This window comes from Poecilia mexicana, unplaced genomic scaffold (assembly GCF_051168715.1).
Source record: "Poecilia mexicana isolate PSO_F unplaced genomic scaffold, ASM5116871v1 scaffold_12, whole genome shotgun sequence".
In the NCBI taxonomy this organism is placed as follows: domain Eukaryota; kingdom Metazoa; phylum Chordata; class Actinopteri; order Cyprinodontiformes; family Poeciliidae; genus Poecilia; species Poecilia mexicana.
In genome coordinates, this window is record NW_028263381.1 from 13852142 (window position 1) to 13879803 (window position 27662).

General features: G+C 39.9%; 1 protein-coding gene across 2 annotated transcripts; it reads right to left on the minus strand.

The window, feature by feature from the left end:
• Nucleotides 1-2876: 2876 nt before the first annotated feature.
• On the minus strand, nt 2877-25836 carry cabp7b (calcium binding protein 7b). Of its 2 annotated transcripts, none has more exons than XM_014969311.2 (5): nt 25154-25836; nt 3857-4000; nt 3664-3776; nt 3127-3274; nt 2877-3010 (listed from the first exon to the last, which is right to left on the minus strand). In XM_014969311.2, the coding sequence occupies exons 1-5, from the start codon at nt 25260-25262 to the stop codon at nt 2883-2885; spliced, it is 642 nt and encodes a 213-aa protein (XP_014824797.1). In that variant the 5' UTR covers nt 25263-25836; the 3' UTR covers nt 2877-2882. The 2 variants fall into 2 exon arrangements, with proteins under 2 accessions (XP_014824797.1, XP_087866779.1); XM_088010653.1 differs by having other exon boundaries at nt 3103-3274.
• Between the last annotated feature and the right edge of the window lie 1826 nt (nt 25837-27662).

Here is a 27662-nt window from a genome sequence, read left to right on the forward strand (position 1 = left end):
GCTTCCTCACCTTTATTTTTTTTAGTAGAGAGAGCGCTACAAGATTTTTATTATTGCACTTGTTTTTATTGGACTACATGCATCTTGACAACACTGACAATAGTGTATAAATTGATGCAGCGATCTTTACAGAGGCAAAAGAAAATAAAACAGCAGATTTATTTTTTTTACATTGTAAAATCATAGTTAATGTATCACAGTTGGATGGCACAATGCTTAGACCTAAAATAATTATTGTAGTTAGCTGTTCAGAAATCCTTGCAAAGTCTGAATCATTTTTGACCAAGTAGACTTAATATCTTTGTAGGAGTTTTTTGGACTGGCATTGCTTCAGTGGAACATGGGTTTGTTTCTAGAATGACAAAATCCAGTTACAATCACAACAAATAGGACAACCTGTTAAAGTAATTCCGCTTATTAATACACCAACACATAAAACAGGACAATATTTGTTAGTACAGTGCATCATAGGACAATATTTGGCACAGTGACTGTATTTTTATAACCATACAACACTCATTTTACATGATATGTTCACATGAAGAGGTAAAGCAATGTCATATAAATCTGTGTTGTTTTTTTTTTACACCAAACTGCTACATTGGATAAAATATATATTTTATTGCCAGAGTGATTCTCACCTACCCATGCTGTTCACTTCGTGGTAGAGCTTTGAGAAACTGAACTGACTTAAGAAATAAATAAGAATTGTTTAGTAAAATCTGAAGAAGACCTTAAAAGTTAACAAATCTTAAAAGTTAATGCATGTGCATGGCCTCAATATACAGAACTTGCATCTGAATGTCCAGACACATCCATTTTTTTGTGCATTTTTTTATGTTTTTTATAAAACTTTATGCATATATCGATAACAAAATAACATCGATTTAATGTATACCTCATCCAAGTATAAGAAAATATAATGATGTCATATAATTAAATAATATGTTGTCTAAGTACTCTATGTAAAAGCCAGAAAACAACGTTTCCCCCACCCATGATATGTTAAATTATTGTTCACAGCATACTGCAAAGAATTTAGTATTTTGATATTGTTTGCACATTGACAAAAATGACATTTACAAGAAAATGTCACATTTTTTTTTTTTGCAATTATCACTTAACAAATTGCATAATTATTTGAACATATACCTCAAAAATCTATACCACCCACGTACAACACACATTTATTTCTTGACATGCAAGTGTGTCGCATAGAATACATCATATTCATTTGCTATACATATTACAGGTAATACATGTCCTAAACACGATTCTATGTATTCTAAATGGGTCACTCTGCAGCTAAATTGTCTTTGCTGATGCTCATTTTGAAAGTGTGGCATAGATGCACAGATTTGAAATGTGCAAACTGGGATTTGAATGAACTGAAGGCAGGTTGTGAGCATAAAATCTCCTCTTGATCTGTGCGATGAATAAAGAGATCAACACTTTTCTGTGATGTGAAGTTTTAGCAGAACCCTCCAAACCTACTGGCATCCCAGTTCAAGAGGTGTGAAAGGCCTTAAAGTAAATATTATTATTTTTTTATTGCAGTATCATAATCTAACTCTGAAAATCTTATAAAAATGTAGCTTTTTATTATGTATTCCCTGATGGGAATAATATCTCAAATTTGCTGCACCCCTTGCCACACCTCTGACAGTTCCCACGAATAGATCTGATGGAAACATTTTTTAATTTATACTTATTCAATTGATCAGAATATCTGAGAACGTTATATTCTTTGGAATATAAATATAACAAGCTCATTTGTCAACATAGGAAGTAAAAGAAGACATGCCATTCAAGAAGATGTGTTTCATAAGTAAGAAAATAGTTGGAAGAAAAAAAAATAGCAACCAAAAGGCTTAAAACAACTGGAATTCTGACAAATAAAGTTCATGGGAAGGCAACCTGTTTGAAATACTGGACTGTTTTAAACAAAAATGTGGATTCCAGGAAGACAGTAGTGAAGAAAACATCCCTAAATAGATGTGAAAGTGGTTCACCAGACACTAAACCAACCACGATCTCAGTGACCAGACTTACTGCAAAGCCTAGAAAACCTGTCGGCTGAACTGAACTGAATAGAGCACATGAAGAAACCACAACATCCGGAGGGTCTGGAGAGATTACACAAATATCACAAACGTCCGATAACTTTGTGATCGGGTATCGAAGACTAAGAAGCCATAACGTAAAACACACATCGTTCTAACTTAAATGGCATGTTTGATCATTTTTCCAATACTAAGGATTACGTGTATCTTGGTAAGCTTTATGCCTGTGTCTGAAGTCATATTCAGAGTGATGGAAATGAAGTCTACCTAGATATTTAGATTTGTAAGACAAAAATATATAAAAATATAAAACCAGGGGTGCCAATAAATGTGCAGTGGAATCTGGGTTTACTGTAACCTAAAATGAAACAATATGTGATTCACATTATTATTGCTTTATTACTATCATTGGTACTTGGTTATTTGGTGCATTCCAGATGGACAGATGCTTCACTACAGAACTGAAGGATTTTATGCACCACAGCTACTCTTACAGCACATGTTGTGCTCTTGAGCTCTAGAGTTTTATAAAGTTACATTCTGACTCCTGCTCTAATTTCTTTTCCAAACATGTTGGTGACACTAATCAGCCCTTGTAGTTCACGTCTCGTTTTCATCTTGGTAAGCTGTGAGAAGCGGTTTCTTACAACCACTCTGTGACATCATTTGATCCTTAACGTTGTAGAGAAAGGCTGTGAAAGCATCATTTCTACTATGATGTAAAACAGAAAACGAGAGCATTTTTTAAATTTATTTTGGTTAATGGTTTTCTTTTTCCCCCAACTTAGGATCCCTTTTTGTCCTGCTGGCAACATTAATTCACTTCATTCCTCTGCGGAGCATTTGATTTGCCGCAATGAGCATGACGCTGATGATGAATGCAATCGCGAAGGCACAAATCAGGCTTTTACGCACACATGTGTGTTTTTCCTGCTGCGTTGGGCTTGCTGTGAAGAGATTTAGGAAAAGAAAAACAACATTAGTGCATCACTCAGTCTTAACACAGCTTGAACATGTCAAAGAAGATAAAAAAAAAAACAAAGAGGAAATTGATTAAACATACTGTCAATATCTACGTGAGACTCTGGACTGTTCAGGTGGTTTTCCTCAGTCATGATGATGTTCTCAATGTCTTTCATGGTGAGATGGTCACGGAAAGTGTCGTACAGGAGTCTTTTCAGCTCATCTACTGTCAGTTTTTGCATGTCGCACTGGGAACACAGAAAATAATTAGGAGGAGAAATTTCCCCTCCGCTCTCCCATCCCTGATCGCCAGCTTTGATCAGAAAAGACAAGCCTGAGACACTGTTCAAAAGACAAAGGAACTCAGTTCTGTCTTAGCTCTGTCTCAGATTCTTTCAAATTAACATTTTTTCACATCTTCCAGAGACAGCTGATGAAATTTTGTTTCTGGATCAAATGTGCTGCACGATTAAAAGGGGATTTTTGAAGTTAAAATTAAATTAAGCAAATTCCAGTATCAGAATGGCTGGCAGAAATTGCTGTAATAATTTGAATTTTGCAACGTGAGAACAGCAGCCTATACTCTAGTTGATTGAATTATTATCTCTTAAATTACTGGTGAGGTGACTGAGTCTACCTTCCAAAACACGGAGTCAAAGTCTGCGCCGTGGAACTTGTCAGGCATCCCAGCAGCAGAAAGCTTAGGACCAAGCAATGTGACAAATTCCTCAAAGCCAACCTGGCCGTCACCTGATGAAACAGACAGAAACTTGTCACGGCAGAGCTCATGTGTCAGACCGTACGCAGCAGAAAAACAGTGAGAGACGGACCATCCATGTCAAGTCTTTGGATGATAACCTCCAGCTCCACCTCGTTCGGCATGTAGCCCAGCGAGCGCATGGCCATTCCCAACTCCTGCTTTGAGATAAAGCCGTTCCCATCTCTGTCAAATACCTTGAAAGCCTCCCGAATCTCTGTGGAACAAGCATATTCACACGGTGTTATTGGTTCATATTGGCTAGTTGTTTTTCTTCCAGTCTTTTAAAGCCGTTTCAGTATATATGATGGGTAATAGATACAAACTGTTTAAGTTAGAAGTTTACAGCAGCTTTGCAGAGAATTTCAGGCAGGTAAGTTTGGTCACAGTCTCCCTCACTGAGCCAACATGCTGTGTAGTTAAACTGAAAGTATTTTGAGAATTTACTTTGATCTCCAGTCCAGGCCAAAAGCAACTCTGTTGCTTTTCTAAGTTCCTTTAGCAGCTAGCTCTGCACTTAAACTGAGGCAAGAAAAAGCTCTTGGGTTTTAGCAGTATTATTTTTGACTTCTAAAAGTGCTACTGTCCACAAAACATAATTGTTTATAGTAATAAATATCATCCAAATATTTTTCTCAAGAAACATGTAGAGATAAAACAGAATGAAGTGCTGATCAAAACGTGTTTTTGTCACTTGCTACATGTTTAAATTATTTTTTATTTTGGAGCTTTTTTTCGTTGCTATCCTCATTTAAAACTAGTCTTTTAGTATTCTAGCAAAAATGACAGTTTATAAGCTGTTTGTTGGTGGCAGCTTTCTTGGTAATTACAGCTATTAAAGATTGTTTTGTCCACATTTATAAGCCGCACCTTCTGCACCACTTGTCACCATGACCAAACTAACACTGGCTGTAACAGGAAGCATTGAGAAGGTTTATTTGTTTCTAATTAGCTGTAAGCCAGCAAAATTTACATTTGGCTCCTCTCGCTCTGCGTCAAAGTATTCTGTTTGAAGTGGGAAAGAGCAGAGCTGTACATCAAAGGCATCGACCTTACTGGTTCGTATTGATGCAGGATCTCAAACAAACGGCCCGATTCAAATAGTCATTAAAAAATAAATAAATAAATAAATAAATAAATAAATAAATAAATAAATAAATGAACTCATGATTAAAAAAAGCCAACATACACTCATTCTTGTTCCATAAGAGAAGAGAAGGCAGACACTGCTGATCAAATGTATTGATTACCTGGTCGCCAGAACGTGTGCATATATATCCAGGAGAATGTGTCGACACGATGTCAAGAAGGAAAGAAAACATCAATGAAGCAATTGTTGCTGCCCATGAATCTGGAAGGGATTATAGGGTAATTTTTAACCTATTTGAAAAGTGAACGCATTTAAAACAGATATCAGTCTTTGATATCTAGATGCCAGGCTTGCTATAACGCATAGAAACGTGCTTGGTGAAAACAAACCAAATCAATGCTTCGTCTAGCACAGCAGTGGAAGGGTGAAGATTTAGGTCTCTTTGGCAGAATCTGGAGTAATAAACTCTGTAGTGTTCGAAAGTCAAACCTGAGGCCAGAACAATTAGTCTGCAACAACCTTTTCTGGAAAAGGAAAGAGAAAAAAGGTGGTACGGCGGCCTAGTCAAACTCTAAGCCTCCACCTGATTGAATTTGTGTTCCGATGTACAAAAGCAATGTTGTAAAGAGGAATGGTCCAAGATTACTCTGCAGCAATGTGAGACATTTGTAAAATCACATATACAAAGACTATTTCAAGTCACTCTGGTTATAGGTGGTGCTTTGTCTTTGATTGTACTGGAAATCAAGGAAATCATATATTTTCCATGTCTTTATATTAAGAAAGTCAATAAACAGGCAATGGGCTGAAACAGCTAAGGAAATCTGATAGGAAGAGCAGACAATAAAACTGAATTGATGCGTCAAATCTACCCCAGTCTAATGCATGAGTAATGTGGGCTTAGTCATTCTCTGCCATCAAGTTTTGAGATGACAATTACCTAAATGTTTGCACTTTTTCTTTTCTTTTTTTTGAGTATTGGTCCCAAAATAGACATTCATTAAACCGTGCCCAAGTTGAGTGCTTTTACAATAAATAGAGCTCATTTGCATGCGCATATGTAACTTTGCTAACATAATTTGCATGCAAGCGAAGAAACAGGAACAATTTATCTTGTGTGTACATAAATCACTGGAACTTAGCAGACAGATTGAGGTGTACTGTACTGGTTTGAATTTATACACTGGGAAAAAAAAAAAATTTACTCGCAAAAAGCGAGTAAATTGAGGTGCTTCTGGTCAAGCGACACGCTCCTTACAGTACCTTGACACATCAGGCGTAGCATATTTGTCTAAATTACAGCCAAGAGCGCTGCTTGAGTTTCCTTATCTTCCTGAAGCACCATCTGAGATTCAGTGTCGCGACCTCTGGTGCCAGCGTCAAATAATGAATTCACCCAACCAGCTGGGCAGCAGCCACACTATTGATGGATTTACTTGTGAAGAAGCATTTTGCAGAAGGACAAACAGATAGCAGTTCTTGGAAGGAAAATATACATGTGTTTATGTGCTTCAAGAAAGCATTTGCATTTAAATAACTGATAAGCTTCAGATGCAAATGTTTCTGTTGCATTTAATATAAATTAAGGGATTACAAAATATGAATGTTTAAATGAGTTTTACTTGAACAGAAATACTACCGAAGCAAACTGAAATTCAAAATCACAGCAAAAAGTAAGAGCATGAAACATTTTTAATGCGTCATTATAATTCCTTTAGCAGAAAAATAGAAACATAGCAAAGAACAAAAAAGTGCCAGATATTAAAAAGGGAGGTTTTATCTGAATCCATTCAACACACTCAGCTTTGATTGTGTCCTTCATCTGACAATCTGCATAACCTTGTAGTGCTACAAGCTTTCAGCAGCTCAGTGATCTAAAGCCAAGGCCAGCTCACTTCTTCTGTATGGAATCACCGAGTTACAAAAAACTGCATCAGCATTTGCCCTAAAACTTTGCTCAAGGTCTAAATGGGAAAACAATTACTGTTCTATCCAGTGACGAACGGTTCAAAAATACTAGAAGAAAGGATCATTAATAGTGTAGGACAATACGAAAGAAATCATACCGTTAAGTTGTTCAGCTGTATTTGAAGTACTTAAAAACCAGCAGTGCACTGCTCACTTTGAAAGTACGGTAAAAAAATGAATTGAGAGCAAAATGTTGAAGCCTTGACAATGTTTTGCTGACACAATCTAATTCTACGGGTTTTATATGTTAGGAAAATAACAAAAACATCTGTTTTTTATATAAAAGTGATTAGTGGTGTGGTTGTGTCAGAGGAACTCGGTTTACTCTGCCAGTTTAATAAACCGTAGAAGCTATGTTTTAATCTGTGACATATCAGCAGAGGGTTGACAGGGCGTAACGACTGGTATAACATGAGTGCCCTTAATCTTATGGCTGAAACTAAACTCCTCATCCAATAAAGTCAATTAGTGAGTTTCGGAAAGAGAAGGTCACATTTTTTCCCTCCGTGGTAAAAAAAAAAAAAAAAAAAAAATAATAATAATAATAATATATATATATATATATATATATATATATATATATATATATATATATATATAAGTGAGCCAACTGTCAGAGCTCCAAAGAGGTGCAATGAAAAGACCAGTACCTAAGAAGTACAGCCAGATGCCCATACCTGAAGCACTCGAAACTGCCAAACAAAGGCTCCAAGCCTTGGCCAGCCGCCTAAAGAGATACACAAGAGAGAATGAAGCCAGGAGAATTAACCGGCTCTTCTCCACCCAACCAGCTAAAGTGTACTCTCAATGGCAGGGTAATAACAACAGAGCAGACCCACCAAGGCTGGAGACTGAACAATACTGGAAAGGCATATGGGAGAGGGAGGCGTCCCACAACAGCAATGCACAGTGGCTAACCTCTCTACGAGAGGACCACAGCAACCTCCCTGAACAAGCCCCGGTAACCATCACTGTGGCAGATGTCCAAGAAAGAGTCTCGGGTATGAAAAACTGGACAGCACCAGGGCCTGACATGATCCATGCCTACTGGCTAAAGAAACTCACTGCCCTCCATGAGCGACTGGCAGTTCAACTGAACCAGCTGCTACAGAATGGGACTCACCCTGAATGGCTAACTGAAGGGCGCACAATCCTGATCCAGAAGGATCCCTCAAAGGGTTCAGTCCCATCCAACTATCGGCCGATAACCTGTCTCTCTACAACATGGAAGCTCATGTCAGGCATCATAGCAGCTAAGATAAGCGGGCACATGGATAAATACATGAACACGGCACAGAAGGGCATCGGCATAAATAGCAGAGGAGCCAAACACCAACTCCTTGTAGACCACACAATCACCCGAGACTGCAAAACCCGACACACCAACCTGTGCACCGCTTGGATTGATTACAAGAAAGCCTATGACTCGATGCCACACACTTGGATCATTGAATGCTTAGAGATGTACAACATCAATAGGACTCTAAGAGCCTTCATTGCAAACTCGATGGGGCTGTGGAAAACCACCCTTGAAGCCAACTGCAAACCACTTGCACAAGTGTCCATCAAATGTGGCATATACCAAGGAGATGCTCTGTCCCCACTGCTGTTCTGCATAGGCCTGAACCCCCTTAGCCAAATCATCAACAAGACTGGCTACGGATACCGACTCAAGAATGGGGCCACAATCAGTCACCTCCTCTACATGGATGACATCAAGCTGTACGCCAAGAACGAGCGAGACATCGACTCACTGATCCACACCACCAGGATCTACAGCACTGACATTGGGATGTCATTCGGACTAGAGAAGTGTGGCCGGATGGTTACAAAGAGAGGGAAGGTCATCCACACAGAAGGGGTCTCACTCCCAGAGGGAACAATAGCAGACATAGAGCACAGCTACAAGTACCTGGGAATACCACAAGCAAATGGCAACCTCGATGAGGTCACAAGGAAAGGAGCCACAGCCAAATACCTCCAACGAATAAGGCAAGTCCTGAGAAGCCAGCTCAATGGCAAGAACAAGATCCGTGCAATAAACAGCTATGCCTTACCAGTAATCAGATACCCTGCCGGAATAATTAGCTGGCCAATGGAAGAGATAAAGGCCACGGACGTTAAGACTCGGAAGCTGCTAACCATGCATGGAGGGTTCCACCCCAAATCCAGCACCCTGAGACTGTACACAAGCCGTAAGGAAGGAGGCAGAGGACTAGTGAGTGTGAGAGCCACTGTCCAGGATGAAACATCCAAGATCCATAAATACATCAAGGACAAAGCCTCAATGGACGATGTGCTCAGCGAATGTCTCAGACAATGGGGAACAGAGGACGAGGTGCTGGAGGAACCATCATGGGAAGACAAGCCCCTACATGGGATGTACCACCGACAAATAACTGAAGTGGCTGATATCAGGAAATCCTACCAATGGCTGGAGAAAGCTGGACTCAAGGACAGCACAGAGGCCCTCATCCTGGCCGCCCAGGAACAGGCACTAAACACCAGAGCAATAGAGGCTCAGATCTACCACACCAGACAAGACCCAAGGTGTAGGTTGTGCAAGGAGGCCTCTGAGACAGTCCAGCACATAACAGCAGGGTGCAAGATGCTGGCAGGGAAAGCATACATGGAACGACATAACCAAGTGGCGGGCATAGTGTACAGGAACATCTGTGCAGAATATGGACTGGAAGCCCCGAGGTCAAAGTGGGGAACACCCCCAAAGGTGGTGGAGAATGACCGAGCTAAGATCCTGTGGGACTTCCAGATCCAAACAGACAAGATGGTAATGGCGAACCAACCGGACATTGTGGTGGTGGATAAAGAACAGAGGAAAGCCGTTGTGGTGGATGTAGCAATACCAAGTGACCACAACATCAGGAAAAAGGAGCATGAGAAACTGGAGAAATACCAGGGCCTCAGAGAGGAACTGGAGAAGGCCTGGAAGGTGAAGACCACAGTGGTGCCTGTGGTCATAGGGGCCCTCGGGGCAGTCACCCCCAAACTGGAGCAGTGGCTCAAACAGATCCCAGGAACAACATCAGACATCTCAGTCCAGAAATGTGCAGTTCTAGGCACAGCCAAGATACTGCGCAGAACCCTCAAGCTCCCAGGCCTCTGGTAGAGGACCCGAGCTCAGAGGATGAAAGAGACCACCCGCGGAGGGTGAGAAGGGAATTTTTTATATATATATATATATATATATATATATATATATATATATATTTACAGTCTGCTCCCATGTGTTCAGAAAACTGGGTGATGTTTAAAAAAGGATTCACTTGAATGGCAAAGTTTCTATAGCTGTGGTGTCATAGTTGAGCTTCTTTACTTTTAGTGGCAATTAAAGCATTCAGAGATTTTAAAAACTGGTATCAAATGATTACATTTATTTAAGAATATTCTGCAAGTGCTTTAATCTCTCCAACTAACACATAACACAGCAGCACTAACCTTTCTAAAATGTCCTATTGCTGATTGTTTCCTGGATTGTTTCATCTTGTCTGTGTTAATCTTGGAAACACTTTTTAGTTATTTTTATTTGACTGGATCTGTAACTCGAGAAAGATCGGCGAAACAAGGACACTTTATACTTTATATCCCTCAAGTATATTTCAATCACTTTGTTTCAAACACTATAAAAAAATAAATCTGGGCTAAAAGGTCTGCTGACCTTTCATTTGAACTCAAACCGAACATGAAGACCAACAGATCGCGCTGACCTTTCTCACCGTCCGATTAATGCTGCACGATGTTGAAGCTGAAAACATCAATCACAAGCTGGCTCACATTAAAAGTTGATGCCAAGATGCCAACTGCTGCAGACTAGCAGCTGCTGCAGACTGGCAGAGTGTAAGTCCTTCTGGCCCGAGGCAGAAGAAAAGTGACTGAAGCCCCAGCATATTGATTATTGGGGAAATCCCAGATTTTCAAGCCAGATGAAGAAGAGGAGACTACACTTGAAACTCTGCTGTTGTTGACAGGAATAAGGGCCAGGAGCCAAGAAAGAGAAGGGGAAGGTATGTAAATGTCCTGCGATTGGGCATCGAGATGCATTGAGGATTGTTGCCTCCGTATCTAGAAGAAGCCATCTTATCTTCTCTCTTAAACAAAAACACCAACGTAACTATTGGAGCAGTATGTCTGTATTCTTTGACTCATTTCTGTTCTCTCAAACACCAGCTGCTTGCAGCAGATGGCTGCTCACATGAGCCTGGTACTGCTGGAGGATTCTTCCTGCCAACAGGGGGTAGTTCCTCTCCACTGTCACCACATGCTTGCTCAGGATTAGGGATTGCCAGCGACTCGGTCCAGATAGCTTCGCTTTCCTTTCGATTATTGCATGATCAGCTGGAGTGGATTGTACTGCTTTATAATTGGGATCAAATTGGACTGTATATTGTTGTAATATTGATGTTTGCTAACAATTTTAGCTTGTTCCTGTCTATTTAAGTCAAAATGAAGATAGTTTTTTAGTTCCTAACTCAAAACAACCCCAAAAAGACCAACAACAAAAAGTCCATTCATTGGGTAATTGAAGGCTTAAACCTAATTATTTCCTACAATTAAAATGCTCAGAAAAAGGCTATCAGGAAAAAGACATATCAGCTATAAAACTGATCCCAGTGTTATCGCCACTGATTGTGCACCTTTTGTAACCACACTTTTCCTTCCTCTTAACTTTCCATCAATGTGCTCAGATACTACTGTCCGTAATCGGCTGACTTTTATAAAAATGACATTTTTTGGCTTGTATCCTCCATGTTAAGGGAGTCAATCGCTGCTTACGGGACAACTCTCAAGTCAAAAGTCTACTCCACTGTCCTGTGACATATAACATGGTGACATTGTATTGTTTCTGCATTAGGAATGATTTTGCAATTGGTTGTACAGTTCTATCCTTGTCATGAGTATCTCTGTGTCTGGTGGTTCTTGTGGTGGTTCTGGCTCCACTAGCAGTGCGCACCTTGATTTTGGTTAACAAGGCTCTGAAGGTTGGCGATATCCCTGCTGCTTGTGGAGCTTTTCCAGTCCACTTTATCCTTCCACTTACTTGGCTTTCTGTTAATGTGCTCAGATAGCACGCAGCTTTTAAACAACGACCTTTTCTAACTCAACCTCGGGATGTCAGTGACGGTCTGCTGGACAGCTGCCAAGTCAGCAGCTTTCCCACGATCGTGTAGGACACTGAATATGTTTTTCTGTGTCATCCATCCCTTTTATTTGTCCAAAGAAGTACTCAAATCTTCTGAGAAACTAAATCTTCCGTTTTCTGTAAGCTGTATTACACAGTGATTAAAATCAACAGAAATAAAGTACTCTATATTACAAACATTGTTGACTTTTGTGATTTGAATTACTGGCTTTCCTCTGCAGTGCAAACCGTGGAAATCCCTGTGGCAGCCAGCGACTTCTAAACAAACAACAAACATTATCCTTGAGGGAAGGCATCCACCAAGCATCGGGAACACCCCACTGGGACTGTCCAGTTTGCCACATAAAACCCTCCTCACCTTCACTAACGACCATGACACTGAGCGATACCGTAATAGACTCGATTCAGCAGGAGGTAGATGAAGTCTCTGCTCCACAGGAACCCGGACTGAAGAGAACAACAACAGGCAGCACCTAAGCATTAAAAGTTACTCTCTCTGTACAAACACCCAGCAAAAAACTTTTCCGAATGTTTTACGTCAAATTCGTGCCAACCTTACGTGACTCCGAACTAGATTAGTAATGACATTATCTGTTCATTTTTCTAAACTGAACAGCAGATTAGAAAAAAAACGAATAATTTCCCTCAGTTAATTGCGCTCAGTGAAGATCAAACAGGAACATTTGAGTCAGTCTTAGGAAGAAGAAAGACGTTCTTTAAAGAGATGAAAGAGATGTAAATTAAAAACTTTTTTATTCCTAAATCAAAAAGGCATCCTTTCACATCCAGAGGTGATTTAACAAGAAGATTGTTTTCCCCTCTAAAAAGTTACATAATAAATATATTCAGTTGAAGATGAGTCAAAGGCTTGTCCTGACACCATATTTTCTGATTAGAACTGAGATGAAAACATGAGTCATAAATAAAAAGCAGCGACAGCAGAAACAACTCAACTAATGCTGCAAAAATGTGTCAAGATGCAATGACACCATATCCATGTAAATACGACTCTGGGAATGTTACAAAAATGTTTAAGCATTGCAAAGATTAAGATTAAATCAACAAAATAACAAGAAAATGTATTAAATAACATACATTTATTAGCTGAAACAGCTCAAGTAGTAGATAACAAATCAAATTTCTTTTTTGAGGAGGGAGGTGACGTCTCTTCTGACTTTGCCAAATTGTCTAATACATTATAATGAAGAGCTTTTTATATGATATTGCTGAAAGCTTTTTTCCCCCACAAAGTTGCTAATCAAAAATATCAAGATCATTTTCAAGTAAAATTTGTTTGCATCCGGGTAAAGATCTATAAAGGACTTTAAACAAATCTGTTTTTTTTTGTTTTTTTTTTTGTTTTGTGTGATCCATTCTTAAATTTCAGCAAATTAATTCAATGGCAAAAAAAAAAACCCTGAACAAATCCAAAAGTAGTACGATTTTTGTAATGCACAGCAACAATATTTTCCTGTTGTGCCGACAGGAACATAGATTTTTATAATATTTCATGAAGATGTTGATACAGTGAGATGTATGAAGAAACCATTTCTCGTTGCATAATTTATCCAGACCATCCAGAGTCCTGAACTCTCACAAGCTCTTCCCACCAGTTGCCTTTAGGGATTTAGGTGTCAGCACTGAGAGGAAGGTCAATTTGTTTCTGGTAAATAATTTCGGAGTTGATCTGGCTCTGTATTTCGGCCTGATGACATGTTATCTGCAGCTGTTTCCCAGGCGTCGCCTAATTTTTCGTCAACATTTCCTGGTGTTTCAAATGATCCATGATGCCATGCACTCTAAAAATGTTGCCAGGTTCTTTGGATGAGAAACAGGCCCGCAGCATCACAGCTCCGCTTCTGTACTTAGCAGTGAGAGAGGAAATCTTTGTCATGTCATATTTATATCCCAGGGAAGCAGAAAATAAAAAGAACATTTTAGATGTCAAAGCTGCTGTTAGAGGTAACAATAAGTGTTGCATTTGTTATTTTGTTACAAACAAATAATCCTTAACATGGGTATCCCCTCACCATCAATAGATACAGTAAATACACTGAAATTAAAGGTGGGAAAACAACCAATTTGTCTCCATCTTTATGTAAAGTTATCTTTCAGTGGCCTAAACAAATAATGGCAGTAGAAATATTTAATTTGATAACTTCTGCTTTTTCCTCCACAAACTGACTGTAATTCCCTCCGACAATAACCAACTCATGCAGAGATACTTGACGGCAAGTGGTTGTGCTATGGAAAGCCTGCAGCTAAAGAAACCCCTGTTGTTTACAAGTATCTGAATTACCACCTGGTGCTCTCACTAGACTCGAATTATGATTACAAGTCACACATTTCACATGTTGCTTTAGCTAATTATTTAGAGTTTTGTGAAGCTGTTTCTGTTTAGAATGAACGATGAGTCAGATTTGCTTTTTAAAATATATTTAGTTTCTTGTGCAGTGATTAATGTGTACAGGAAGAAGGTTTTCATTGTCAACAATGAGAAAACAGAGTAAAAAAACACTGTCCTGCTGAAAGGAGGCTGATAAAAAGCCTGTTTGATGTCGGGTCAATATATGACCTCTTTTATGTGCCTCTCACACAGTCATAAGTTGGTATTTATGGGTTTCCAGAACTGCAGCTGTTGTTCAGTGCAGAAAGATCACAAACAGATTTTATTTGCTTGTCCATCAGCCAGATATGTTTTTATGAGTTAAGTTCTGTCTCCTGAATGAGAACCTGACTAAGAAAAGGGAAATAAATGGAGAGTTGGGACAAATGCGTCTGACAGTACAACAGAAATTTTACATCAAAACAAAATGCCACGGCATTCAATTTTTATACATCGCAGTTTTAAAAGCTCGTTGTTGTGCGCTCAGTGAAATAAATCAGGCCTGACTCCTACAGCCAAACGAGAGCTGGTCGGGAAATCCCGCCAAAGGTTCAAATTCCCATCAACATACATTAATACACAAAATGCGGTACATTCATCTGCTTCCAATTTTACTGCAAAGAAGCAGCGTTTGTCAGCACAAAAGAGGACAGCTTTGCATACAAAGTGGAAGACTGCGCTCCACTACAATGCTGTACGTCTGGGGGATTCTCCTGCTGGCTGCGAACTATAAATATTGCTCACATCCTCTGTCATCAATGCACCAAGGAGCGCTACAAGCTCACAGACGCCTCCTGGGCAGTAAATGCCGGGAAGTCACAACCGCTCAGCCATAAAACGACAGGCTTATCTGTGTCAACACGTGCGGTAGTTAACATGTCTGCCTGTTCAATGCAGGTTATTGATTTTAGTGCCTGGGATCCAGTGGGGATTCTTTATCTTTACTGTCACGTCATAATTTTGGCTTGCTCTTTTTTCGTCAAATTGCCGCGACAAATTTCTGCGGGACTGTGTCGAAATGGAATAAATTGCAGAATATTCCTGAAGAGTTAATCACGGCAGGATTTGCGAAACGTGTTTTATGGCTCAAACGTTAAAACATTAAAAGAAAAATCATCATACAGTAACGTAACATACAGATGTGAGGGTTTATTTCTCTTTTATCACCACACATTAACTGAAACATCACGGCTATATTTAGTTTCCCCAAATGGTCGTTTATAATGGCTTTAGATCCAGCTTTTAATATAGTCCTCGTTAAACGGGGAGACACTTGGCAACGAACGATGTCCACTTTAAGCACACTCCATCAAGAGGAAATTATCCCAAATAAATGTGACATAATAACAAAATGAACATCATTTAGTTCCCATAAAAATCCTGAATGTTTCAAGAAGTTTAATTAAAGGTCTCTTCATATACAGAGTGCTCATCCAAAACACTTCATAGGTCAAAGAGCATAGCTTAGAGTTAAAAAAAATCCTAAGCATCTGGAAAATGTTAGACATAAATCCCAATCAGTTTTCATGCTTCTCCCGCCCAATAAATGGCAGCGTCTGATCCAAAAGAACGACAAATTCTAAATCGGCGCTGACCTGTTTTGTAAGAAAACTAATTCTGGATGGACTTACAATATTTTTAAAATAACAAACAGTTGCATTGATGTCCTATAGTTAAATCCCAACAAGTGAAACACAAACTGATTCTGTGTAACAAAGTGGGACTTTCAACATTCACCATTCAGAGCATCAGAATAACAGTGGTCATCAGATATAAAGCTACAATGTCTGTCATGATCCTTGGAGGGCATTTTTTGCACTTTGTATTTTTGACTTTTCGTACGTTTGACTTGTTTTATTATGATAGTTTTCTTCTCTGCTGTGTTTTAATTACTTCCTGTGTCTTCTCGTAACCGAGATCTTTTTTGTTAGTTTTGTTCTTGATTTCTTATCCACTCTTGTGTTTGGTCAAGCTGTCAAATGTATTATTTCATCTTCTGTTCTCTTTAACATCCTGTTTTCCTTATAGCTGCAGCCTGTGGCTCATTGATTCTTGTTCGATTTACATCAAGTAATTACTACCACAGTATACAGGAAACCGATTTCCATTAATTCCTTGTCAGATCCTCTTCTCAGATTCGCGATCCTTGATTCTGTGAGCTTATTTCATTTGAGTTACAACAGAACTTGGGTTTACGAGCCTTCCTGCATCCAGTTCCTCAGGCATGATAAACTACCACACTATAGTTGAAAGCTGGCTTATTGTAATCTAGAAAAATTTTTTTTTTTTAGATTACATTGTTTATTACATGACACTGAAGTGAATTACAGGCAGACCTGGCTCTGAAGAGCACTTTTAAATCCCTTGGTAAGGTCTATTAAGTCTGGCAGCGCGTGTCTCATTTCTCAATATTTCTAGGACTTCCTCTTCATCACTGGGAAAATCGCTGCATGATTCTTCTCTTTATGTGTTCATGTTTAAGCTGGAGATGTTGCCATCACTAATTCCTTCTTCGGTTGTCATTTTGTACTGCATTGACGTTGCTCTTGGGTGCTTTAAAGAAAACTTGTGACTCAGTTCTTGCCTATGAGGGGCCGTTTAGGACAAAATTTACGTTTTGTCTCTCACACACTACCAACAAGTCTCGCATACTCCAAAAAAGTAGCCTCGCATACTCAAAAAAATTACGTTTCGTCTCTCACACACTACCAAAAAGTCTCGCATACTCCAAAAAAGTAGCCTCGCATACTCAAAAAAATTACGTTTCGTCTCTCACACACTACCAGAAACTCTCGCACACTCCAAAAATTACGTTTTGTCTCTCACACACTACCAGAAACTCTCGCACACTCCACAAAAGTAGCCTCGCACACTCCAAAATTTACGTTTTGTCTCTCACACACTACCAGAAACTCTCGCACACTCCAAAAAAGTAGCCTCGCACAATCCAAAAATTACGTTTCGTCTCTCACACACTACCAAAAAGTCTCGCATACTCCAAAAAAGTAGCCTCGCATACTCAAAAAAATTACGTTTCGTCTCTCACACACTACCAGAAACTCTCGCACACTCCAAAAATTACGTTTTGTCTCTCACACACTACCAGAAACTCTCGCACACTCCAAAAAAATAGCCACGCACACTCAAAAAATACTAAAATGTCGCACACACACAAACGTTAACTTTCTCGCACACATACACTAACAGCTCGCACATTCACAAACGTTAACTGTCTCGCACACATACACTGGTACCAGCTCGCACATTCACAAACGTTAACTGTCTCGCTCACATACACTGGTACCAGCTCGCACATTCACAAACGTTAACTGTCTCGCACACATACACTAACAGCTCGCACATTCACAAACGTTAACTGTCTCGCTCACATACACTACTAACAGCTCGCACATTCACAAACGTTAACTGTCTCGCTCACATACACTGGTACCAGCTCGCACATTCACAAACGTTAACTGTCTCGCTCACATACACTACTAACAGCTCGCACATTCACAAACGTTAACTGTCTCGCACACATACACTAACAGCTCGCACATTCACAAACGTTAACTGTCTCGCACACATACACTGGTACCAGCTCGCACATTCACAAACGTTAACTGTCTCGCACACATACACTAACAGCTCGCACATTCACAAACGTTAACTGTCTCGCACACATACACTGGTACCAGCTCGCACATTCACAAACGTTAACTGTCTCGCACACATACACTGGTACCAGCTCGCACATTCACAAACGTTAACTGTCTCGCTCACATACACTACTAACAGCTCGCACATTCACAAACGTTAACTGTCTCGCACACATACACTAACAGCTCGCACATTCACAAACGTTAACTGTCTCGCACACATACACTGGTACCAGCTCGCACATTCACAAACGTTAACTGTCTCGCACACATACACTAACAGCTCGCACATTCACAAACGTTAACTGTCTCGCACACATACACTGGTACCAGCTCGCACATTCACAAACGTTAACTGTCTCGCACACATACACTGGTACCAGCTCGCACATTCACAAACGTTAACTGTCTCGCACACATACACTGGTACCAGCTCGCACATTCACAAACGTTAACTGTCTCGCACACATACACTGGTACCAGCTCGCACATTCACAAACGTTAACTGTCTCGCACACATACACTACTAACAGCTCGCACACACACACAGACGTTTATCTCTCACATACACAAGACTAAAGTTAAACACACACACAGTACTAAGACTCGTTTTTTGAATGTGTGAGAGCGAGACTCTTTTTGAATGTGTGAGAGCGAGACTTTTTTTGAATGTGTGAGAGTTGTCACGGAAGAGGCGGGGCATAATTTTTGGATCAAACTGCGCATGCGTAGATCCTAAACCATAAGTTTCGATTGTTGACTCACTGTATGTTCTATTACTTAGTATATTTGTGCTTTTAAATATATATAAATATATTGAAACTATCTTTCAATAGCTACCTTATATTAAACTATGTTAAGGACAAATGTCAAACATAGTGCAAATATTTTGAAAACAAAGTAAAAGATCTTGCAGGTATATTAATCTCCTTCCTCCATCAGAAATGAAAAATTATAAATGCACACTATGTGTTGGGAACCTGTGTTTGTTGACTGACTTTTATTTGTCAGGCTTACGAGACAAAAGCTGAAAAAAGATCGATTTTCTTCGCTTTCAAAATAACACAAAACAGCGAAAAATGACCTCCACACCAGACCTCGTTTATTTATGTATGTATTTTTATTTTGATAGCTGCCGATTAAACTGAAAGTTACACATTGATATGATCATATGAGTAGTTTTTACCGAGAAATCGATCAGAAGCGCCGTGAAAATGGTCAGATTCACCGGATCCACGTCTCTGGCTGCAATGCGCGCTCCCGTCACAGGGGGAACAGATTTTCACGGGGGAACAGAATTTCTCACAAGACCTCTTAATAATTCCTGTAATGCTGGCACCCAGTGGACAGATTGTACTACAGCAATTTTGCTATTTTTAATCAATCAATCAAATTCATTTATTTCTATAGCACATTTAATCTACAAGAAAGTTAAACGTTCTATATATATTTAAAATATATATAGCACAAATATACTAAGTAATAGAACATACAGTGAGTCAACAATCGAAACTTATGGTTTAGGATCTACGCATGCGCAGTTTGATCCAAAAATTATGCCCCGCCTCTTCCGTGACAACTCTCACACATTCAAAAAAAGTCTCGCTCTCACACATTCAAAAAACGAGTCTTAGTACTGTGTGTGTGTTCAACTTTAGTCTTGTGTATGTGAGAGATAAACGTCTGTGTGTGTGTGCGAGCTGTTAGTAGTGTATGTGAGCGAGACAGTTAACGTTTGTGAATGTGCGAGCTGGTACCAGTGTATGTGAGCGAGACAGTTAACGTTTGTGAATGTGCGAGCTGGTACCAGTGTATGTGTGCGAGACAGTTAACGTTTGTGAATGTGCGAGCTGGTACCAGTGTATGTGTGCGAGACAGTTAACGTTTGTGAATGTGCGAGCTGGTACCAGTGTATGTGAGCGAGACAGTTAACGTTTGTGAATGTGCGAGCTGTTAGTGTATGTGTGAGAGAAAGTTAACGTTTGTGTGTGTGCGACATTTTAGTATTTTTTGAGTGTGCGTGGCTATTTTTTTGGAGTGTGCGAGAGTTTCTGGTAGTGTGTGAGAGACGAAACGTAATTTTTTTGAGTATGCGAGGCTACTTTTTTGGAGTATGCGAGACTTGTTGGTAGTGTGTGAGAGACAAAACGTAAATTTTGTCCTAAACGGCCCCTCATACTTGCCTGTGAGGTGTTCGCTTTCAAACTTTTCAACATATTTTTTCACGTGATACAAATATAATCAAGTTTATAGAGTCAAGTGTCTTAACAATTAAAAAAAAAAAAAGACATATCAGGGTTTCTGATAGGGGCATAAAGTTCAGAAGGTGAGAGAAAAGGGCCTGAAGCCGCGGCGCTGACCTGACCCACTCAGGTAACCATCTGCTCAGACAGTGTCCCCTGGAAACAGCAGACCCATTAGGCGCCGTAAGCACTTCATCTGCCTCCTTAAATCTCTCCAAGTGAAGACAATATCCTCTCCCATCAGGTCATTACATTAGTCTAATCCTCACTGCTGTCACTGACGTGTTTGTTACGGTTCTGCCGGAAAATGTGGAAGCAGCACTCAAGGTGGTAGTCAATTTATTACACCTAGGATTGGTATTCATATAAAACGCCAGGTTTGAATAGAACAAAGGCCACGAGATGCCAGATATAATGAGCTAATCTTTGTGGATATGGTTTAAATAGAATAGTCACCCATGTTTTATTCATTTCAACAATTCAAATTAGGCATTAAAACGTATAATAAATAATTCTGTGCTGTGGCCCTCTTTTTTAATAAGTAATTTCTTCCAGTTATTTTTACGCAATTCGACTTTTTTGTTTCCACCCAGAATCTTTTGAAAAGTAAGAATCACACGGGGATTAAGGTTAATTCCTGACTGTTTCCAGGACCAGTTTTTATTGGTCCGTTTCTCAACAGTTTATGAGTTGATTTGAGGCAGGGTTGAGAAATTTCTACATCCTTCTCGTTTTTCAATGTTCTGTCAGCTTTGTGCACTCTCCCACCAGTACCAGTGGGAGTTAAACTGTCCCTCAGCATGACGCTGCCACCTCCATGTTTGACAGATGTTAGAGTGAAAAACTTCACTTTGAGCCCTTCGAACATTCTCCATGTTATTATATCCAAATAACTCAACATTTGCCTCATGTCTTACTGGGGGCTACTCTGCTTCTCCATGTGGGCAGCTATAAACATTAGTTGACCCTGAAGGTGGAAAATGTTTTTTTTCTTGGTATCAGTACGCTTACACTTAAAACATGCTTCGTTGTTCTTCCAGCATCGTCTGGGGTTTACGACGCAGTCAATAAATTACTGAAAAGTCAATTTTTTTTCAGGAACTTGATCCCTAAGCAAAACGCATCTTAAAAGCAATCAATCTTCACAAGATATTTTTAATCTGATAAAAATCTGCCTCATCAGAACATGTATTATAATTTATTGAATATGACTGTGTTACATTGTTATGAAGCACCTTAACCAATTTCCTTTCGCTGAGGGGCAGTTTGGGTGTGATGATTATAGTCTGGTATCCAAACCAGTTCTGGTTTCAGGACTGGTTTTGGAAGAGACGAAGGAGGCTACATTTAAAGCCCTGACATCAGGTCTAAAGGAAATTAATGAACTATGCTTAAAAGCCGGTTCTGTGCCAGGAAAGCAGCAGATCAAGTGAATGCTAATCTTTGTGCTCAAATATTCAGCCACATTGATGCTTGTTGGTATATCTACAATGAGGATAGGAAGATTTTGAATAAACTTGTCACAGTATATGCATTTGTTTGAGTGTAAGTGTGTAACTTTGAGTGAACTGGATAAAATCCCAAATTAATCAAACTTTAAAAAAAGAAAAAAAGTTGTTTGTTTGTAGTTTAATCACCCAAAACTACTTAATGTTGTTGTGTTTTTGAATTTGTTGAAGTGGTTTGCACCTCAGGGCCACCGTATTAATCTAACTGAAAACCTTAATCTAAGTGAAAACTTATTCAATTCTGCTTGAAAACTGAGTCCGTATGATAAGAAGATAGGTTAAATGTCCAGCCAACAGTATGACAAAGACCCATAGATGGCTTTTATTTGCTGTATTCAGAAAGGAAATGTAAAGAAAGAGAAGAGAGGACGAACAGCCTCCATATTGCCTGGTTGTCTGCTCCTCCACACCAAGTGCTGCCCTGTAATTCTTGTCAGAAAAATCCTCAAAGTTGAATGTTTTATAATTAGAAAGATTATTTTCTAGCATACTAAAAATGCCACGCGTCAAAAGGGAGACACCGCTGACTCTTCTTTAGTTAGTAAACATTTATTCAGCTGCACAAAAAGTGACAGCTGTGGTATTTTCAAGTTGTGAACCAGCCTGCACTGCTGTCAGAAGGTGGAGTAACACGTGTGCCAAATACAGGACTCACAGGAGGCAGCCTAGAGGGAAACCAAACACCTTTAATTAACAGCTCGATAGAAAACCCCCAAAAAGGATTCAGGGCAGTAAATTTCAAGTCAACAGGTGTCCTGACCGATTAAACAGTCACGAACCAAACAGAGGAATTGCCACAATGAGCTGCTGGGGAGCAAAGCAGGAAGAAAGAATAACAGAAAGAAATTAGCAATTTGAATTTGATTAGACGAAGTGTACGTATGGAGAACTAAACAAAGGAACAGAACACAAACAAACAAGAACACAGAATGTAAAGGAGCAATAACATTATCAGCAAAGTCCAGAGGTATTTGTTCTGCTTATCCAGCCAAAGTTCCTGGATCCACACCTGCACGAGGAGAGCATGCAAAGTTCTTGCAGGTCAGGAGGTTTATGCTGCAAGGTAGCAACCAGATAAATAATAATATTAAAGAACCGTGTCAAATGATGTTAATTTCCACCAATTCATTGAGTGGAATTTGCGCTTTGAATAAACTGAATTCGACTTAAACTCACTCTCTTCCCTTCCGTACCAGTTAAGCTTAATGTTTATTTGTTCAAATGCAGCAGACCTGGCCCACGCATATCTTTCTCATTTATTTCAGGTGTCCTTCTGCTTCAGCCTGACGGCATTAATTTGTGGGATCTGCTGTTTGAAAATAATGTTTTTACACGTCTCAGCATACAGAGTTCATGACTTACTGCTGGCTCACTACTGTCATTTTTCTAAAATGAATCTCTTGGAAGTTGTTTATCTGAGGCACTTTATTTCATACGCTGACCATTGTGCAACACTTCTCTTTGCACAGGATGCAAGGTCCCTCTGTCCTTGTGCTGTGTTTGTCAGTGTGGGCTTTATTTTCCACGTGTCCCTGCCACAATGTCACCGAGAGAAATTCCCGCTGATTTAATCACATATCACTGTCTGTGTATAAATTATTCATTTTGTAAAAACAAATATATATACATTTAGATGATGCAAGATGAAGCACTGCAATGATGATTTTTAACACGGAAAAATGACCAGCGCAGCATGATTGAAAGAGTTAAATTAACGAGAGTTTTTATTTGCCATCTATCAGTGTGCTGTAATCAGGTTTGGGGATGTGGAGCCAACTGGGTGAATCTAAATATGCTAAATCTGACTAGGAACATCGACCAAAACCTTCCACGGGTAGAGCAGCTCCCCTAAATATGATTAGAGGAGTGTAATTACATGAGATGAGCAATCAGTGAGCTTCTATGTGGCGTTAATTACAGATTTTGTGGATAAACTGGTATTTACGTGCTGATTATTTTAGATCTTTCTCGTAGAAAGTTGGAGTTTTTCTTGGGAAAACACAGGACCGCAGCGCTGACAACATTCATTTAGACACTCCTGCTGCAGTGTGTGTGAAGGTGGTGCAGGAGAGGCATTAAAGGGCAGATGGGAGCTTGCAGATCCATGCCCACAGACGGGTCCTGGACCTGTCAGACAGCGGAGAAAAAACACTGAAACCTGCTAGTTTCACTCAACTACGACGAGTGAGGTTCCCTGTAATAAGCAGAAAATTGCTGTTTACGAAGCAAAGTTAATCTACCTGAGTGTTTCGTGCTCAGTGAATATTTTCTGGGTAAATAAATTAAGGTTTAATTGGCCTGCCTGATTGTTCTGCATATTTAATGACTCTATGTTACCAAAAAAAAAAAAAAAAAAAAAAAAGCTTTGTCCTCACAAAAGGCATGTCACAGTTGATCTAAATTCCTGCTTGTCCATAAATCCAATCATTTAATTAAATTGATGTCCTCACCGCAGACTGTGGATTTTCAATGTCAAAACGGGTTCAAAGCAAGGGCATGCTGTTATGTGTGGGCAACCTACAGACAAAAGAAGAAGAAGATGAGGAAGGGAAGGAATGGGGGGAAAAAGAGACTATGTGATATCTAATCTTATCGTGTGAATCTCTTTATTGCAGTCTGCCTGGCTTTGTTCCTATTCTCTGCTTTCTCCTTCTGAGAGCCACTTGGCAAAACAAAACCACCGTTCCTAACAGAGATGCACCTGGGTTACAATTGCTCCTATAAAGCTTCTACTACTTTATAGAATAGTTTAAGAAACATGTGACTTTGCTGGTCTTTTTAAAAATTCAGAGTTGCAATTCAAAAGTCCCCCACATTTTTCCCCCTAAAAGGTGTGAAATGCTGCTTTTGCCCTGGAGGAAAATATTGATATTATTCAAAGGCATAACGAACCAGACCTCTTTCTGGTCCCCCAGGTTTGTCACTTGGATTAAACCCAAATCACTTACAACCATGCAGGATACAATTAAGATGTTGCCCCCAGACAAATCAATTCTGGTAAGTTGAATAAATGTTCTATTGATTTATCCGGTTTCGTGATAGTTAAAGAGCTAATTGTGCATCTGGGGGAAATGATTCTGAGCTCAAGGGATGCAATTTCTCAGTCCTGCCTTGAAAATGTGCACAATTCTTTAAATCCACCTTCTGTTTCTTCTGTCTTTAATCCTCCACACTTTGTGCACAATGAGATTTTTTTGTGTGTTGGGTTAAAAGGAAGAAGCGCACAGCGAGAGGAGCTCTCCGGAGTCCTGAAAAAGCTGCATGAATTCAGGCACCACCAACTCTCGAATCTCACAACAACAGGTTGCAACCACCTAACACTTCCACAATCAATTAAGCAAAATGCGCCAAAGCTCACCTTCCACCTCGTCCTCGGGCAGGTGAACAGGGGTCCGGTAGGTGAGGACATCTGGGATAGTGCAAAGCCCCTTGTACATGAACCTGGTGGTCACGGCGCGCACTGGCATTTCTGCGAGGGGAAAGCAACAACCGTGTCGCGATCTTCATAGAGCCTCGCTCTCCGGAGTTTTGACAGACCGTCGGCTACAGTCCCTGATATTTTCGGGAAAATATCAAGCGGGTGACGATTGGGGAAAATCACGCTGGGCAAAGTTCACCTTCACGGCACGTTTTTGTGTTGGATAATAACGGCGAAAATCGGGGCGTGTATCCAAAAGGCAGACTGTGAATTGGCCTTTGGGTTCAATGCATAGCCTGGCTTCAGCTTTCCGAAAGACAACTGTAAAACAAAGACCGCTTGACAGAAATGGCACGTAAAACTTTTAGCCTGTTGAGCTCAGCTCTGTCTGTGTTCTTGTGTCGACCCACCAGACGGTAATCTAAAAATCCAATACAACAAAATAGAACGGAATGCATTAAATTTTTTCTCTCTCTCTTGCTCGTTGGAGTTTAAGCAAACAATAATAAAACTGGGAAATGAAAATCGCTACAAAATGAATCCAGCCATGGGTCTTCCTGGTTCCTATTTCGCATCTTGTTCTTTCGGTCTGTTCCCGGCAGAATCCAGTTCACTTTTCTCCCCCCATTTCGGCATCTTGACAAAAGACGAGAAATGAAAATGCACAAAATAAATAAATAAATAAATAAAAATCGATGACAGAGTGTGCGCTTCTGTAAAAGCAGATGGAGCAGCAGCAGCAGCTGCAGCACAGGAAGCGATAGCGTTGATTTTTACCCCAGTAAACGAGGCTGGAATGAAATCTTTGTCATCTAATCCTGTTTGTTTCCCCGCGGAGAGCAGTTTCAAGGGAATCCTGGGTGACCCCCGCTCATCTGATCCAGACACGCTGCATGTGGCGGCGCTCGCTCTCTCTCTCTCTCTCCCCAGCCGTCTGCTCCATCCACATGTAGTCCTAATGAAGCGTGCTCTCTTTCACACTGCCGCTCCTCCTCTCAAGTCACCACCCAGAATGACATTATCTGGTTTTTCTCCGCACACTCCTCCAATTTGCGGAGGTTAAATCGGCGCAATACATGCGTAGCGCACCGCAAGCGTGCTGATGTTTTGCAACAGGTGAAGCTCGACTTATTCGGTTTGCAAAGGAGTAAACCGGTCAAAAAGGAGAAGATACACTGATCCTCATTTAATGTGTTTCCACAAACTCCAGTTGAGTAGGGACAACATCAATGAAGCATGTAGTTGCAAATAAACATGCATGGAGACACGCAAGAAGGGAAAATGTTAATGGGAGCTCATGGGAAACTCTGTGCTCTAGAAAATGATAATCCTTCAAAATGCTTGAACTTCAGGTAAAGGAGCATCTCAACAAACTGCAACGCCATTCAAAGGTTTCTCCACTAAATACAATGAAAAATATATTTTTCATCATATGCAGAGGGATGAATGTATCTACATTTTTGCCATATTTGTTAATCATGCTAGCAGTTAATGGAAACTCAAAATTCAAGTCCTCAGGGATAACAAAACAAAACAATAGAAAGTTATTTAATTTTAATTCCATTAAAAAAAACCACTTTATTTATTCAATTTAGTTGATGAATTATTAAGGAAGCCCCGTTTCCTTTTATAGCTGCCTTTTCTGCATTGTTGGGTCTTGTGTCTCTAATCTTCCTCTTGATAATACCCAATAAATCCTTAATGGTGTTGTGGTGTGAGCAGGTGCCAAGTCCTGCTGCAAAGTGAAATCAGAGTCCCCATAAAGCTCGTCAGCAGTGGGGAAGCATAATGTGTTTGGCAGGTTGTTTAACAACGGTGATTCATTGACACCATTTTTATCTCACTCATGTCTCAAATCCACATTCATGGTTTAAACAAAGGACATTGATGCTTCCTACATACTGTTTTTACTGCTTTTTAGTAAGATTTTACTGGAACAGCTTCTTGACCACTTTCAAATAATCTGTCCTGGCTGTGCTGAAATATCTCTCAGACATATCTCAAAATCCATTTTCTGAAAATTTTGATGTAGATGTTTACGTCTTTAATGCTAAATGAACCTCTGCTCAGACGCTTTGTCCTTTTTCTGTCGCCACAACATTATCCTGTGGTTTATTTGTGGAAATCGTATTGAGCTGTCAGTCCAGCCTTTTATTGCCCACTTTTGGGTAGTTTTGTCCTCCTTCACCGACCCACTTGCGTCACTTGCTTGGTGGGGGGGTTTAAATTAAAATTTCCAGACCGCCCCATGCTGGCTTGAAATGCTTTGCTTGTCTTATACCATCTCTTTCCTCCATAATCACCACCGACCAACCACCCAGCCTTTTCTCTGTCCTGCATACTGAAATCATCTCCTTGATTCATACAGGCTACATCTCGTGAAGAAACACACATTCTAAGAGGTTTCCCTATTATTTTATAGCCTCTGGGTTTTTTTTCTTTTTAATTT